This window comes from Hyperolius riggenbachi, chromosome 3 (genome assembly GCF_040937935.1).
Source record: "Hyperolius riggenbachi isolate aHypRig1 chromosome 3, aHypRig1.pri, whole genome shotgun sequence".
NCBI classification, from domain to species: domain Eukaryota; kingdom Metazoa; phylum Chordata; class Amphibia; order Anura; family Hyperoliidae; genus Hyperolius; species Hyperolius riggenbachi.
In genome coordinates, this window is record NC_090648.1 from 68042868 (window position 1) to 68059626 (window position 16759).

The window sequence follows — 16759 nt, forward strand, 5'->3', positions numbered from 1 at the left end:
AACTCCAGTTGTTATCTCTATGCAAACAAGCCATTAAGCTCTCCGACTAAGTTAGTCGTGGAGAGGGCTGTTATCTGACTTTTATTATCTCAACTGTTCCTGGACTATTTACTTTTTCTCTGCCAGAGGAGAGTTCATTAGTTCACAGACTGCTCTGAAAGACTCATTTTGAATGCTGAGTGTTGTGTAATCTGCACATATTATAGAATGATGCAATGTAAGAAAAAACACTATATACCTGAAAATAAAAGTATGAGAATATTTTCTTTGCTGCTAAACTTCTAGTAATTATTCATAGTACACAACCAATTCACTATATCATATTTTTTTTTTTCGCTTCAGTGTCTCTTTAAAAATAAAACGTATTGAATGATGAAAAAATAATTGCTCCATTCAAAACATTTCTTTGTGGCTAGCTACATACAACAAACCGATCAGTAGAACAAGCATGTTGCTGTCAGAGATTTCTCATTCGTTACGTTGTTGTCGGGGATAGTTTGCCAATGTCAGCAGTCTAACGTGTATAGCAGCAGACACAACTCCTTCAGTCCACAGGGAATGTAACCTGATAGGAGCTTAATTAAATTACATTGCCTTTCCATAACTGTAGTCATTGGAAAAGACGGAATACAGCAGCCATCTTGGAAAAAGGATGTCTTTAACCACTTGAGGACCTAGGGCTTTCTACCCCTTAAAGAGACTCTGAAGCGAGAATAAATCTCGCTTCAGAGCTCATAAATAGCAGGGGCACGTGTGCCCCTGCTAAAACGCCGCTATCCCGCGGCTAAACGGGGGTCCCTTCACCCCCAACCCACCCCCCGCAAAAGAGTGTCGTAGAAAGGTCGCAGATTTATTGCTTCCTGGAGGCAGGGCTAACGGCTGCAGCCCTGCCTCCAGTCGCGTCTGTCAGCGGCGCATCGCCGCCTCTCCCCCGCCCCTCTCAGTGAAGGAAGACTGAGAGGGGCGGGGGAGAGGCGGAGATACGCGCTGACAGACGCGCGTGGGGCAGGGCTGCGGCGGTTAGCCCTGCCCCAACCAGGAAGCGCTCCCCCGCTGCACCGAGGGGGATTTAGGGGTGAAGGGACCCCCGTTAAGCCGCGCTATAGCGGCGTTTTAGCAGGGGCACACGTGCCCCTGCTATTTATGAGGTCTGAAGCGAGATTTATTCTCGCTTCAGACTCTCTTTAAGGACCGGCCACTTTTTTTCCATTCAGACCACTGCAGCTTTCACGGTTTATTGCTCGCTCATACAACCTACCACCTAAATGAATTTTGGCTCCTTTTCTTGTCACTAATAAAGCTTTCTTTTGGTGCGATTTGATTGCTCCTGCGATTTTTACTTTTTATTATATTCAGCAAAAAAGACATGAATTTTGGCAAAAAAATGATTTTTTTAACTTTCTGTGCTGACAGTTTTCAAATAAAGTAAAATTTCTGTATACATGCAGCGCGAAAAATGTGGACAAACATGTTTTTGATAAAAAAAAACCCATTCAGCGTATATTTATTGGTTTGGGTAAAAGTTATAGCGTTTACAAACTATGGTGCCAAAAGTGAATTTTCCCATTTTCAAGCATCTATGACTTTTCTGACCCCCTGTCATGTTTCATGAGGGGCTAGAATTCCAGGATAGTATAAATACCCCCCAAATGACCCCATTTTGGAAAGAAGACATCCCAAAGTATTCACTGAGAGGCATAGTGAGTTCATAGAAGATATTATTTTTTGTCACAAGTAAGCGGAAAATGACACTTTGTGACAAAAAAAAAAAAAAAAAAAAAGTTTCCATTTCTTCTAACTTGCGACAAAAAAAAATGAAATCTGCCACGGACTCACCATGCCCCTCTCTGAATACCTTGAAGGGTCTACTTTCCAAAATGGGGTCATTTGTGGGGTGTGTTTACTGTCCTGACATTTTGGGGGGTGCTAAATTGTAAGCACCCCTGTAAAGCCTAAAGGTGCTCATTGGACTTTGGGCCCCTTAGCGCAGTTAGGCTGCAAAAAAGTGCCACACGTGGTATTGCCGTACTCAGGAGAAGTAGTATAATGTGTTTTGGGGTGTATTTTTACACATACCCATGCTGGGTGGGAGAAATATCTCTGTAAATGACAATGTTTTGATTTTTTTTACACACAATTGTCCATTTACAGAGTTATTTCTCCCACCCAGCATGGGTATGTGTAAAAATACACCCCAAAACACATTATACTACTTCTCCCGAGTACGGCGGTACCACATGTGTGGCACTTTTTTGCACCCCAAGTACGCTAAGGGGCCCAAAGTCCAATGAGTACCTTTAGGATTTCACAGGTCATTTTGCGGAATTTGATTTCCAGACTACTCCTCACGGTTTAGGGCCCCTAAAATGCCAGGGCAGTATAGGAACCCCACAAATGACCCCATTTTAGAAAGAAGACACCCCAAGGTATACCGTTAGGAGTATGGTGAGTTCATAGAAGATTTTATTTTTTGTCACAAGTTAGTGGAAAATGACACTTTGTGAAAAAAACATTAAAAATCTATTTTCCGCTAACTTTCGACAAAAAATAAAATCTTCTATGAACTCACCATACTCCTAACGGAATACCTTGGGGTGTCTTCTTTCTAAAATGGGGTCATTTGTGGGGTTCCTATACTGCCCTGGCATTTTAGGGGCCCTAAGCCGTGAGGAGGAGTCTGGAAATCAAATTCCGCAAAATGACCTGTGAAATCCTAAAGGTGCTCATTGGACTTTGGGCCCTTTAGCGCAGTTAGGGTGCAAAAAAGTGCCACACATGTGGTATCGCCGTACTCGGGAGAAGTAGTACAATGTGTTTTGGGGTGTATTTTTACACATACCCATGCTGGGTGGGAGAAATACCTCTGTAAATGACAATCTTGATTTTTTTACACACAATTGTCCATTTACAGAGATATTTCTCCCACCCAGCATGGGTATGTGTAAAAATTCACCCCAAAACACATTGTACTACTTCTCCCGAGTACGGCGATACCACATGTGTGGCACTTTTTTGCACCCTAACTGCGCTAAAGGGCCCAAAGTCCAATGAGCACCTTTAGGCTTTCACAGGTCATTTTGCGGAATTTGATTTCCAGACTACTCCTCACGGTTTAGGGCCCCTAAAATGCCAGGGCAGTATAGGAACCCCACAAATGACCCCATTTTAGAAAGAAGACACCCCAAGGTATTCCGTTAGGAGTATGGTGAGTTCATAGAAGATTTTTTTTTTTGTCACAAGTTAGTGGAAAATGACACTTTGTGAAAAAAACATTAAAAATCTATTTTCCGCTAACTTTCGACAAAAAATAAAATCTTCTATGAACTCACCATACTCCTAACGGAATACCTTGGGGTGTCTTCTTTCTAAAATGGGGTCATTTGTGGGGTTCCTATACTGCCCTGGCATTTTAGGGGCCCTAAGCCGTGAGGAGGAGTCTGGAAATCAAATTCCGCAAAATGACCTGTGAAATCCTAAAGGTGCTCATTGGACTTTGGGCCCTTTAGCGCAGTTAGGGTGCAAAAAAGTGCCACACATGTGGTATCGCCGTACTCGGGAGAAGTAGTACAATGTGTTTTGGGGTGTATTTTTACACATACCCATGCTGGGTGGGAGAAATACCTCTGTAAATGGACAATTGTGCGTAAAAAAATCAAAAGATTGTCATTTACAGAGGTATTTCTCCCACCCAGCATGGGTATGTGTAAAAATACACCCCAAAACACATTGTACTACTTCTCCCGAGTACGGCAATACCACGTGTGGCACTTTTTTGCACCCTAACTGCTCTAAGGGGCCCAGAGTCCAATGAGTACCTTTAGGCTTTACAGGGGTGCTCACAATTTAGCACCCCGCCCACTTGCCAGGACAGTTAACAAACCCCACAAATGACCCCATTTTGGAAAGAATACACAACAAGGTATTCCATGAGGGTAATGGTGAGGTCATTGAAAATTTTATTTTTTGTCACAAGTTAACGGAAAATGACACTTTGTTAAAAAAAAAAAAAAAAAAAAATTCTGCTAACTTGTGACAAAAATTAAAATCTTTTATGAACTCACTGTGCACCTCACATAATACTTTAGGGTGTCCTCTTTCCAAAATGGGGTCATTTGTGGAGTCTGTCCTGGCATTTTAGGGTCTCTGCAATCATTACATGTATGGCCAGTATTAGGAGTTTCTGCTATACTCCTTATATTGGGTATACAAGTAATGCACTCTGGGCTGAAAGGAAAAATGAACGGCAAACATACCTTGCTCCCCATCAATGGCAGATCTTCCTCCACATCAATGGCAGTGATAACCTCAGGAGAGAGACACCCCGTGCCACCCTGCACTCAGGGTGAGCCACCAACTTATGTGACTGGGCCTCAGAACTTTAGTATACAGCATTATGCCTGTAGGATACAGCAATATGCCTGCCAATAGAGATGACTCTGTGTGGCATTAAAGCATCATCATCGGCCCAAATCACATATAAACCGGGGGTGTCCACACTCAAGGGAAATTCAAACATGCCGTCTTATATCGCCAATCCAGGACAGATCAGCAATATCAAGCATGGAAACCGATCCTTCTTCCCACTTTTATGCTTACCCGTTTGGTCTTCAAGCTTACCTCTCCTCTCCCTGCGACAATGTGCAAAAGACCACTGAGTGTGTGCCTACTCCTGTGTCTGGAGTTCCCTAGGTTCTAATAGTGTACCTGCTCGTGGTACCTCTCAAAACACGGCCCTACGCATAGGCCAGGCTGGTCAGGACAGCGGGGACAATAAAAACTGGTGTCATTCCTTCTTCCAGTCCTGCTGCAGACACGACAACGTTTTCTTCGGATGCGTTGACCTGGGGCACACGGAATCTGATAGGCGTAATGCCTACCATGCAGTCGGCTAGTTGCATCTGGGGGGGGGGGCCTGGCACCTCCTGGATACAGGATGTCCAGAATGATCTGTTCCTGAAATTGGAGGAAAGATCCAGTTCTCCCAGCCTTACTGTAGAGAACAAAGCTGTTGTAAACTGCCAATTGAATCAGATAAAAAGACACTTTCTTATACCAGCGTCTTGTTTTCTGGGTAACTAAATAGGGCGCTAACCTCTGGTCATTGAAGTCCACCCCTCCCATGTTGACATTATATTCGTGGACGACAAGGGGCTTTTCAATGACCTTAGTTGCCCGTTGAATTTGGACAGTCGTGTCTGTGTGAATGGTGGACAGAAAGTAAACGTCCCTCTTGTCCTTCCATTTCACCGCGAGCAGGTCTTCAGTACGCAAGGCGGCCCTCTGCCCCCGTTGAAGTCTGGTGTTAACGAGCCGTTGGGGGAAGCCCTGGCGACTAGGCCGCGCAGTGCCACAGCATCGGATTCCTTCTAACTTTAAGTGCTGAAAGAGGGCCACACTTGTGTAATAATTGTCCACAAAAAGATGGTACCCCTTCCGGAACAAGGGTGACACCAAGTCCCACACAACCTTTCCACTGCTCCCCAGGTAGTCAGGGCATCCGACCGGCTCCAATTTTGAGTCTTTTCCCTCATAGACCCTAAAACGACATGTATAGCCTGTGGCCCTTTCACAGAGCTTATACAGTTTCACCCCATACCGGGCGCGCTTGCTTGGGATGTACTGTTTGATGCCAAGGCGCCCGGTAAAGCGTAAGAGGGACTCGTCTACGCAGATGTTCTGTTCAGGGATATAAGCATCTGCAAATGTTGAGGACAGGTGGTCTATGAGGGGCCGAATTTTGTGGAGCCGGTCATAAGCAGGGTCTCCCCTTTCAAGACAGGTTTCGTCGTCGTTGAAGTGCAGGAAGCGCAGGATGGACTCAAATCGTGTCCTGGACATGGCAGCAGGGTACAAGGGAACATGATGTACTGGGTTCGTAGACCAATACGACCGCAATACATTTTGTTTCATTAGTCCCAAGTGAAGGATAAGGGCCAAAAAGATTTTAATGTCGGAAACTTGGACTGGTTTCCACCCGAAAGGCTGGGCATACATGCTCTCCGGGTGCTCGGTGATGAATTGTGTGGCTTTACGATTGGTCTCAACCACAATTAAGTCCAGGAGAACCTGGGTGATGAACAGCTGCAAAAAGTCTAGGGCCGTTCCTAGATGAGCTGTCGCCACCTGGACTCCAGACTGGGCGGTGAAAGGGGGCACTACGGGTGCGGCGGAATCAGGGGATTGCCAATCTGGTTGTGCCAGCACCTCTGGGAGTCTATGGGTACTACGGGCCCGTCTTCTTCTTGGTGGCTGCGACGGGGGTACTACTGCACTTGCCACCGTACCAGTTTCCACTTCCATGCTGACGCTCACCACTTCGTCAGGGTCTACGGAAGCACTGGCACTAAGTCCAGGAGATGCTGCACTGCTGGTGCCTGCCTCACCAAGAAAACTATCAACAGCGCTAGCACCACCCTGCTGCCCTTGAGGCGGATCCTGCGCCACCTGCGGTCTAACGACTTGGGGTCTGGTACGCCTGGCTGTAGCCGGGACCATAGCCTCGTCATCAGTATCGGTCAGGGAACCACTGCTTTCTACAGGTTCAAAATTGGACCCGGAAGATTCGACGGATGATTCTTCCCAAAAGAACTCATCCGACTGGTCCATATACCTGTATACCTCGTCATCGGAAAGCCCCCTTCTTGCCATTTTGGATTGCTAAATTTATGGGGTTTTCCTCCGAGACTACCCAGAAAAAAAGAGCACCTACCTAGCAAAAAGGGAGTATTTGAGAGGTATTGGGGTTGGTGGGAAGTGGGGTCTCAGAGGCAATCAAACAATCACGGGACAATCAAATCCAATTACAGCACAATCGACTCCAATCACAGCACAAGCAGATCTGATGCACTCGGAAGGTGATGGGGGGAGGGTGGGATTGGGTGTGGCGGGAAGTGGGGTCTCAGGCAATCAAACAATCACGGGGCAATCGAAGCCGATCACGGGACAATCAAATACAATTACAGCACAATCGACTCCAATCACAGCCCAATCAAATCTGATGCACTCGGAAGGTGATGGGGGGAGGGTGGGATTGGGTGTGGCGGGAAGTGGGGTCTCAGGCAATCAAACAATCACGGGGCAATCGAAGCCGATCACGGGACAATCAAATACAATTACAGCACAATCGACTCCAATCACAGCACAAGCAAATCTGATGCACTCGGAAGGTGGTGGTTGGAGGTGGTGGGGGGAGGGTGGGGTTGGGTGTGGTGGGGGGGGGGAGGGTGTGGTGGGAAGTGGGGTCTCAGGCAATCAAACAATCACGGGACAATCGAAGCAGATCACGGGACAATCAAATACAATCGCAGCCCAATCAAATACAAGCGCAGCACAATCGAATACAAGCGCAGCACAGTCAAAAACAATGCACTTGGACGGTGATTAGGGGGGGGGGTCTGAGGGCGATTTGAGGGAGTGGGGGGTTGATCAGGAGCCTGCACGGGGCAAACTGAGTCCTGATCTGATGAGAGGCAGACACAGGGGGTTACTGATCGCAGATCAGTTAGTGATTGCTGGGGAGGACAGATGTAAACAAAGAGCAGGGGATGTAATCAGAAGGGGGGTATGAGGGCAATCGAGGGCCTGGGCAGGTGATCGGTTACCCCCGCGGGGCAGTTAGGGTCTGCTCTGATGGGTGGGGGTGCCAAGGGGTGATGGACAGGTGATAGACAGGTGATCAGAGGGGGATCAGAGGGGGATCAGAGGGTAAGGTAGCTGTATACAGATGTATACAGTATACAGGGGGGTAGTCTGGGATGGAGTCTGGGGGTGATCTAAAGGTAGGGGGGGGGGATCAGGGGTGACTAGGAGGCAGTTAGGGACCTAACGCAGGGGATAGCGTTTAAAGTTAGTGATAGGTGGGGGGGTTGGGGTTTTTAAAGGGGTGCAAGGGTGCTGGCAGGGGTCTGCTGGGGTGATCAGGGGGGGTATGAGGCCTGGGGTGGGAGATCAGGGGGGCTGTAGGCAAAAAAAAACGTGTGTGCTGTATACTCACAAAGTGCTTCCTCCTCGCTAGTGGTCTCTGCAACAATGAGACCACGAGGCGAGGAGGAAGCACGTATAAGGCACTTTGTTTACTTAACAAAGTGCCTTATACATTCTGATTGGCCATTGTTACGGATTCCTCCGCTCGCCGGCTCTGCTAAGTGGCCGGCGAGCAGAGGCAAAATGCCAGGCTTCCGACTCCCGGCGGAGGATCGCGTCACGGATGACGCGATCGCTCCGCCCACGCCCATACAAGGACCGCCGCATTTTGTCTATACGGCGGTCCTTGCGGCGTCAGCTTCCCGGCCGCCATTTGTCTATACGGCGGTCGGGAAGTAGTTAAAGAACAAGCACCACCCATGCTAACCTAAAATAAAAAACACATATATAAGTAGATAAATACTAGTTCTACTTGCATAACAGATGTATTGTGCTATCCATGTACTGATTCCTGTGAATTTTATAAAGGAAAAGCAGAAAATCCTATTCTAGGCAGTGGCCATCTTGTCAAGCTAATGCTGACATCATATCTTCCCTGACTCTTGTTTTTCCCCCTTCCTTCTCTTGCTCATTGTGTATTCATTAGCTGCCCTCCTCCCAGTGTCTTCAGACACTCCCACTGAGGTGTATACTAGGAACTACACTGTCTTATCTTCCAATCGCTGAGTCACCTCAGCCTTGCTTGTAAACACAAGTGAGCAGGAGGAATATATTATAGATAAAAATAACTCCCAGCATTCAACTCTTTGGCACTGTTTGGCACTAGGGCCAATGCTCATAAAGTATGTGATAACTCCAAACCATAACAGCAGAAAAAGGTTTGCAAGTTTTGAATGCAGGATTAGCATCTTTATCACTTAATACACTCAGACCAGTTGCTGTTGAAATTTGATTTTTATGGTGACAATACCGCTTTAAACTGGACCTGAACTCTTGCACCCTGTTTTGTATTTGGAGAGTTTAGCCTGTTTAATTACTCCTCATATGTTTCTAAATCACAAGTTGTAATTTGATCTCTCCCCCGTGTCACATGAGTGCCACAGCAGAGATAAGCTCATTCGAAAGCACAGGAGGTTACCAATATGTCTGCTTCCATGAATCATGAAGTAGAAACAGAGCAGATTTATTGCAGGACTTGTATCAGCTGTAACAAAATGTTTTTTGTTTAAAGGTTATTATGCTGCTGTTCATCTTTCAGTTAGTTCAGGTCGCTTTAACTTTAGGCAACTGTCGCTATGGCGACATACAGCACAGCTGATTTAGTGCTCAGATATGGAATGCAATGGATGAGAAATATTTAACATGCATTCTTGACTAGACAAACTTAACCTTTTCGGGACCGCCTCTATGAGATCCTACGCCCGCAGTTTCCGCTCCCGACGCGATCGTGTGCACCCGGAGGGGGAGATTAAGCTGTCATATGACAGCCGACATCTCCCCCGAGTAATCAGCAGCCATCGCGTATGGCTGCTGATCACATGATCACTACGATCGCCGTCAGATCGTAGTGATCAGTTTGACAGCTGCGGCGGCAGGGGGGATAAGAAGAGGATCCACTCACCTCCCTGCCGTTCCAGCGACGATCGGCGCCCCCCTCCGCTCTGGCCGGCATCTCCGCTCCGTCTGACGTTAGCGCCGGGTCCCGGCTTGATGACGTCATCAAGCCGCGACCCGGAACTGATCGTCAGACAGAACGGAGATGCCGGCTGGAGAAGAGGGTCCCGTGCGGCTCATCGCTGGAGCCTGGAAGGTAAGTGAAGGCTGCTGGCAGCAGGGGGGGGCCCAGGCCACCATGGGGGGACACAAATCCAGGCAGCCACAGACGGGATCCGGCCGCCTGACCCCCCCAAACGCGCGCACCCCCTTCCCGCGCAAAATGCCTGGTCCTTAAGGGGGGTAGGTGGCCGGTCCCGAAAAGGTTAAAGTGACCTTGTGCCAAGCCTGACAGTGGTTACTAGCAATAAGACTGTATGCTATAAGACCAACCGTACTTCCAATAGGGCTACACAATTTGGGTAAAGAGGCGCTCCAGTGTGAATAAAACTGGATTAAAATCAAGATAAAATCGAAAAAAAAATTAGGTGGCTTACCTCACTGACCAGATTTGTATAGACAAAGCATTATTTATTTAGCACAGGCAACGCGTTGCACGGGTCTAAGCCTGCTTCCCCAGGCCAATAATCGTGTCAATTGCAAATAGCCGGTCAGCAAAGGGAGCCTCCCTGGTTTCGGTCTTCCAAACCTAGGTGTGTCTTACGGTCTGGAGCAACTTATAGTCCGAAAAATACGGTATATAGCTTTTTTTTTCTTATAACACTGCACCATTCTGTCAAGTTGCAGTTTACAAACCACACAGTGTATTTTAAGGTAAAAAACAGAGCAGAGCTGATGACCCTTTGAACTCCCCTGCAGTAAAACCTTATCTCAAGCGGTCTCTGTTTCTTGCCTGTTTAAGTGCTTCCGAAAACAGGACTGTTTTTCACCCAAGTTGGGTCAAATAGCTCATAGAAGCTCTTTTGCATACAGAAGTTTTTTTTATTTTTGTATTTTTCTCGACGTACTGGAAAACAATATGAGACTCCTTTCTTTCCTACTAATGCTCTATTTCTTAGCTGTACTACACATACAAGTTTATTTTCACTTCAGGTTTGCTTTAAAAGGAATTAAAAAAAAAAAAAGACGTATGAAAAGGATAATTAAAGCAAGACAAAGAAACAACCTAGAATGAGGAGGAAGGATAAGACAGGGGAAGGAGCAGTGTTCTCCCCAGAAATTCTTTCCAGCCGGGTGGCATGAAAAAGTAGCCGGGTGGGGTGTGGAATTCAGGGCAGATGCAAGTCTGCTTACCGCAAAGGGTGAGGAGGAAAAACGATGACAGCCTGTGCTTACCAAAATTAGCTGGGTGAAGCACCCCTGTAAAAGTGCCTGACGAGAACACTGAATATTGGTCACTGTTATAGTTGCATTTCATACTAGGGGTGATCATTGCATTTAATATGTCGGTCAATTTCACGTATCATACAAGGGTGTTTGTTGCATTTCAAAAGGAGGGGGGGGGGGGATTTTTGCTTTTTATATGGCTGTTATTTGCTGCTGGTGTCGAGGGGTATTGCAGATAGTGTACAGGGGTCAGTATTATACTAAATTATCTGCAATACCGCTGGACCCCAGCAGTAAATAACATCCATATGAAATTACATGCATGTGAACTCTGCAAGAATCACTCCCCACCCACACACTGCCCTTTCAAGCCGCCTGCACATACCTTCAACACAGGAACTGTGTTCCATATTTACTTTTTTGCATCAGTGGGCAACTTTTAACAGACTTTGCCCAACTACCACAACCATATTTGTGCTTTTTACTGCTCTAGGCCAACTTTTTACAATTGTAAATCAAGTAAGGTATAAGCACTTATGGGCAATGAGGCAGGCTGACACAGACAGCATTCAGCACCATCCTCCATCTCCAGCAAGTCAGCTTATCTAAATTGCAGCTGACTGCAGTCATTGTTTGCTTGTTTTCCCAGGTCCCCTAGCTTGAAATCTCTGCAGACTGAAATATAGCAGATAAAAAGTGTTCCTGCTTATTAGTGGACACAGAGATCTCATACCAGTTCCTGTGCAGTTCTCCCAGCATCAGAGCGGCATAAATCAGAGCAGCTTGTGTTGAAGAGAAGCTGGAGAGGGGGGCGGGGAGGCAGAGCTCAATGCCGTGCACTGCCTGATCTTATCTGTGCACTGAGTCTGCCTCGGAGCTGTGTGGATTCGGAAGGGATGGGACTGGCTGCTGACATTCATGCAGCCAGCCCACGACAGAGGGAACACATTGGTTTCGCTGGGTGTGAGAGACAATCTGCCCGCAGCTTCAGGCTGTCTCCACACAGAGAGCCTCCCCCCCCCCCCCCCCCCCACAGCAGTAGCCTGCCTGCACGACATTATTACACTAGATGTGTATCAGACAGCCGCCTCCACTAGCTGAGCTGCCTGCGAGTTAATACATGTGAATGCAACGCAGACACAGGCAGCCAGCAAAGTGGGGCGGACTAGCAGAGTACTGTAGAAACACAGCACTAGGGAGAAGCTGATGCTGACACACTCCACAAGCTCACTCCCGACCCATAGTATGCAGAGCATGGTCCCGCCCCTTACAACCTACCCAGCCAATCACTGTACCAGGAGGAGGTCACACAGGCAGAGAAGTCTCCTGCAGTGTATAGCGGAGATTTTCGCTACTGTCTGAGACGGCCACTGATAGCAATGAAGTGCTCATGGCTGCAGTTTTTCAGCACCACTTTTTTCTAGTTAGACGGGCAGGAAAGCAGGTGGGCGGACATTCAAATCAGCCGGGCGGCCCGCCCACTTAATTAGGCCTGGGGAGAACACTGAGGAGGATACAGGTCAGGGAGGGATAAGAGGCAAATAGAGGGGAATAAATGAGAGATGCTCTTCTGACCTCATCTTGCTCCTCATGCTCCAGGATGGCCTGCAGGAATGCTTTCCTTTCATGGCTGGACGACTTCTGGTCAAACATTCCAGCCTGGATGACCTTCTGGTCCACATTCAGCTTGTATTTGGCCGCTGCCAGGATCTTCTCCTCCACGCTGTTGACTGTGCAGAGGCGCAGCACACGCACTTCATTCGTTTGACCTATGCGATGTGCCCTGTCCTGGGCCTGCAGATCCTGTGCACAGGGGACCAGACAGAAGTGATGAGTCAGTATAATCATAAACAGACGTCCATAACATCTTAGAGTAGACAATATCTACTGCTCCATATTTAATAATATTAATCTTTATTAAGAAAAGGATGCTTTAAAAACAATTAAAAAAGTTCCACACAGGTCGAGCTACACAGTGTGGGCAATATCGCTAACATACATATACAATAAGTAACACAGGGTAAGAAGGACAATCCCTTCTATTAAACAGTGAATAATTCAGCTTAAGTTGCAGCAAAAGCAGAGACATCAGACATAGAACAATACACCGCCATCCGGCTAGTCATACTAAACCTGCATAGCTGCAGCTAGCTAATAAATGCTTGCCCTGGATGAGATGGATTACCGCACAAGGTGGCCCGGCACCTATCTGACGCGTATCGGACTTCCGTCCTTCGTCGGAGATGGTGTACAATGCGTCCATCCTGCCTTAAGAACCCTGAACTACCGTGATGGGGAGGGGAGGGGAGGCGTGGCCACCCCCCCCCCCCGCCGGACTAGGACACGCGTCATAGATGCATGTACTTCATCCGGTGCACTGCCGGAACCAAGCCTCATTATGATGCCAGCCAACACCAGGAAATGATAAATAAGTCTTGGAGCGCAAACATAGGACAAATAATTATAATCTATGTAAATACAATATTTATGGCATACTGTGAGCACCGAAACATAAGAAAACTAAAGAATAAAAAGAAAATGATATTTATATGCAAACATTAAAGGACTTACGAGGCCAAATCTCGACATTTTGATCATTACCTGTTTCATATTAGAATCCATAGATGAGTTCCTCCGCTCCCTCTGTCCCATTCTGCCTGAAATGTATTTATTACATTTCCCCCAGGCTGCGACCCGACCCCACAGCACGGGTCGTCTCCTATGCCACAATCAAGATGGCCGCCGCCAAGATCCGCGCATGCGCAGTACGCATGGAGATGTGCGCGCGAGGGCGGAGAGCTGCGCAGCCACACTCTCCGCCATGCGTACTGCGCAGGCGCGGATCTTGGCGGCGGCCATCTTGATTGTGGCATAGGAGACGACCCGTGCTGTGGGGTCAGGTCGCAGCCTGGGGGCAATGTAATAAATTTATTTCAGGCGGAATGGGACAGAGGGAGCGGAGGAACTCATCTATGGATTCTAATATGAAACAGGTAATGACCAAAATTTCGAGATTTGGCCTCGTAAGTCCTTTAAGAACATACATAGGCAAGGACAGCTAGGAAGCACATATAAGTGCTTGCTAAGGAGAGAATACAGTAACCCACTGCGATCTAGTGATCAAAATCAGATATGCCTCAGGCACAATTAAAGTGACAAGTCCGCTCCTTACAGAAACCCTGCCACACCAGCATCTAAGCAGCCCTGCATGTCTCTTCTATAAGCGCAATGAGAATAACTAGGTTTTCTGTTAACTACCTTCGGACTGTGCTGATTGAAATCTACTCCCGGTTTTGATCCCCTTACTGCTGCCGGAACGTAGATTTCAATCATCCCGCTCTCTCCATGCCGCAGGTCACTCGCCAAGCCAATTCCCATTGGCTTACATTGATGGACAGCGTCAGGAGCCAATGAAAGCGACTCTTGACCTGCTCACACAGCTCTGCCATCATAGAGGGACGGCAGAGAGGACTGCCTGAGGGGATGGAGGAGCAACGTGACCGGTGGGCATGCATGGCGATTCATCAGGAGGTGCCGTCCTTCGGTACCAGCGGTCTCTGGTCCTTGAGGGGCCAGAGACTGTTGGTACGAAAGTGATTAAAATGGAAAGGTTTATAAGACTACATGGAGGTTCCTAAACTGCTGAAGCACCCCTCCCCCCCTGCATACCTGATGTGGGTTCCAGTCACTGTCGAAGATAACAACAGTGTCTGCAGACTGCAGGTTGAGGCCCAAGCCTCCAGCACGAGTACTCAGCAGGAAGATGAAGAAGTCTGAGGAAGGCTCATTAAAGGTCTTCAGCAGCATTCCGCGGTCCTCCGCTTTTGTAGTCCCTACAGAAACAGATAAGGCATTTCATAATGAGTTCATCTGGCTGAACCTTATACTGCATTAGAAATGTATACGGACTCATTTAAAGCTAACCGAGCATTACTTTGAGAACTGTACCTTAAAAATTATTTCCCATTACTTAATTTGTGATACATTTCTTTGTTTTCTTTCCTACTATATATGAAGTTATTTGTGTAAAAATTATGCCCCGACCCCCCCTCCTCCCAACCACCGCTGCCACCAAGGAAATGGAATCTTGGGTATTTCAGTTTACTGTATACCCCCCGCGCATGCATAAGACTAAGAATCGGTCAGCTCTTATAGTCAGAGAGAGGAGGGAGAGAACACTGTACCATGCTGCCGTCAGCGGCATCTGTCCGTCCCTTTCTCCACCATAAGGTTAGCACTGTGAAAAGTGACAGTGCATGGCCACGGAAACCGGAAGCCTTGCGTTGCCATGGAGTAGCATCGGCTTCTCCACGCGCAGGCACAAGATTATGGAGCTCAGCAGGGGCTCATGGTAGGAAACAGCCAGAGGATATCAATCCCTCCCTCATCCACTTCTACCCATCAAGAGATTATCAGACCTGAAGGGTAACTATGCTGATCTATCTTGCATTAAAGAATAACCTAAAACCAACCCCCCACCCTCATTTTACTTCTACCCCTTCTCCTCCTCTCTCATCTTCCCCTCTTTACTTTTTACCTTCCTACCCCCACCCCCCTCCCCTTTTCCCATCACAATCCTAAACGCTCCCCCCTCCCTCCTTTTCACTCCATTCACCACCCTATACACCTCTTCCACCCCTCTCATCTACCCACTTTGCCTTACTGATTTCCCACCCTCCGTTCCAATTTCCTTCCCATTCTTTTCATCCTCCTCCTCTATCCCCAGTCTCTTTCCTTGCCACCAGCCTCTCCTTTTTTCAGTTCTATATTACAAAAAAAATAAATACAGAACCAAAAGCACCCATGTGTACATTTGGTCAACGGGAGACATTTTAATTACGGTAGCTAAAATACTTATTTGTTCATATGAGATTCATTGTTTTCTAAGACAAAAGATTGGTTCCAATTAACGTTGTCCAGCCCAAGTAACCCCCTAAACCTATCTGAAGTACCCCTAGGAGAATGCACAACACATGTAGAAAACTTAGATACTACTGTATTCTACTTACCATCTAATCTGAGGTATTTAAAGCCACGATAAGCAAAATAATCCTCCATGATGGTCATAAGTGTGGTCATCTGACAGAACAGAAGAACCTTGTGGTTGGTGGCTCTCAGTTTGGGAAGGATGCGATCGAGCAGCTCAAACTTTCCAGAGGCCCGGTAGAGGTCCTGCCTGTAGAGCAAACACGAGATGGGTTACATTTAGTTAAAAGTCGACTTATGGGGACTAAGGAAGCATTTACTACCGAGGTAAGTGAGCAGAATACGCACCCCTGCACAATGCCTCCTGTAAAACCCAAGTGTTCCGAGAAAGACTCCTGTACAGAAATAAAAGAACAACATGAGTCTAGTGCCCTCTAGAGTCCTAAATTAGTCCCACACAATTAATAGAGTGAGCACAAAGAAGGATGCTGCCGCCAGAGTTCCAGATCACTGGGTCATGTGACTGACTTCCAAGGGTAATTTTCTGAAATGGCTGCATAAAATATAAATGGTGTGTAAGCATTGGCAAAGTCACTACTACTGGCCATTAACCACTACAGGTGGTGTTCCCCTAATGGACCAGAACAATTTTCACCTTTCAGTGTTCCTCCCATTCATTCGCCAATAACTATTACTTATCACAACTAAAATCTAGATATATATTTTTTTTGCCACCAACTATGCTTTCTTTGGGTGGTACTTTTGCTAAGAATTATTTTATTCTGAATGCATTTTAAATGGGAATAAGAAGAGGAAAAAATAAAAAATATTTCAACCATTAGCGTTTTAGGCTGCTTCCACACAGGGAAGTTACAGGCGCACGTTAGTGCAGCCTGTAACGCTCCCCAACTCACAGCAATACAAAGTCAATGGGGCTGTTCACACTGCCCACGTTGCGTTACATGTAACG

The 16759-nt window shown here is 47.0% G+C and overlaps 1 protein-coding gene and 1 long non-coding RNA gene across 7 annotated transcripts in view; one reads left to right on the top strand and one right to left on the bottom strand.

Annotated features, from left to right (window-relative positions):
• Window positions 1-16759, top strand: part of LOC137562716 (uncharacterized) — a 258806-nt gene that overhangs the window by 157321 nt on the left and 84726 nt on the right. The gene's annotated exons all lie outside the window — the stretch shown is intronic.
• The window catches only part of SMARCA4 (SWI/SNF related, matrix associated, actin dependent regulator of chromatin, subfamily a, member 4), a 105207-nt gene that overhangs the window by 18180 nt on the left and 70268 nt on the right, over window positions 1-16759 (bottom strand). For all 3 annotated transcript variants that reach the window (XM_068274323.1, XM_068274321.1, XM_068274322.1), the window contains 4 exons: window positions 16138-16184; window positions 15873-16039; window positions 14533-14696; window positions 12439-12666 (listed from right to left, as the gene is read on the bottom strand). In XM_068274323.1, coding sequence (XP_068130424.1) covers window positions 12439-12666; window positions 14533-14696; window positions 15873-16039; window positions 16138-16184 — 606 coding nt within the window. The remainder of the gene's footprint in view (window positions 1-12438; window positions 12667-14532; window positions 14697-15872; window positions 16040-16137; window positions 16185-16759) is intronic.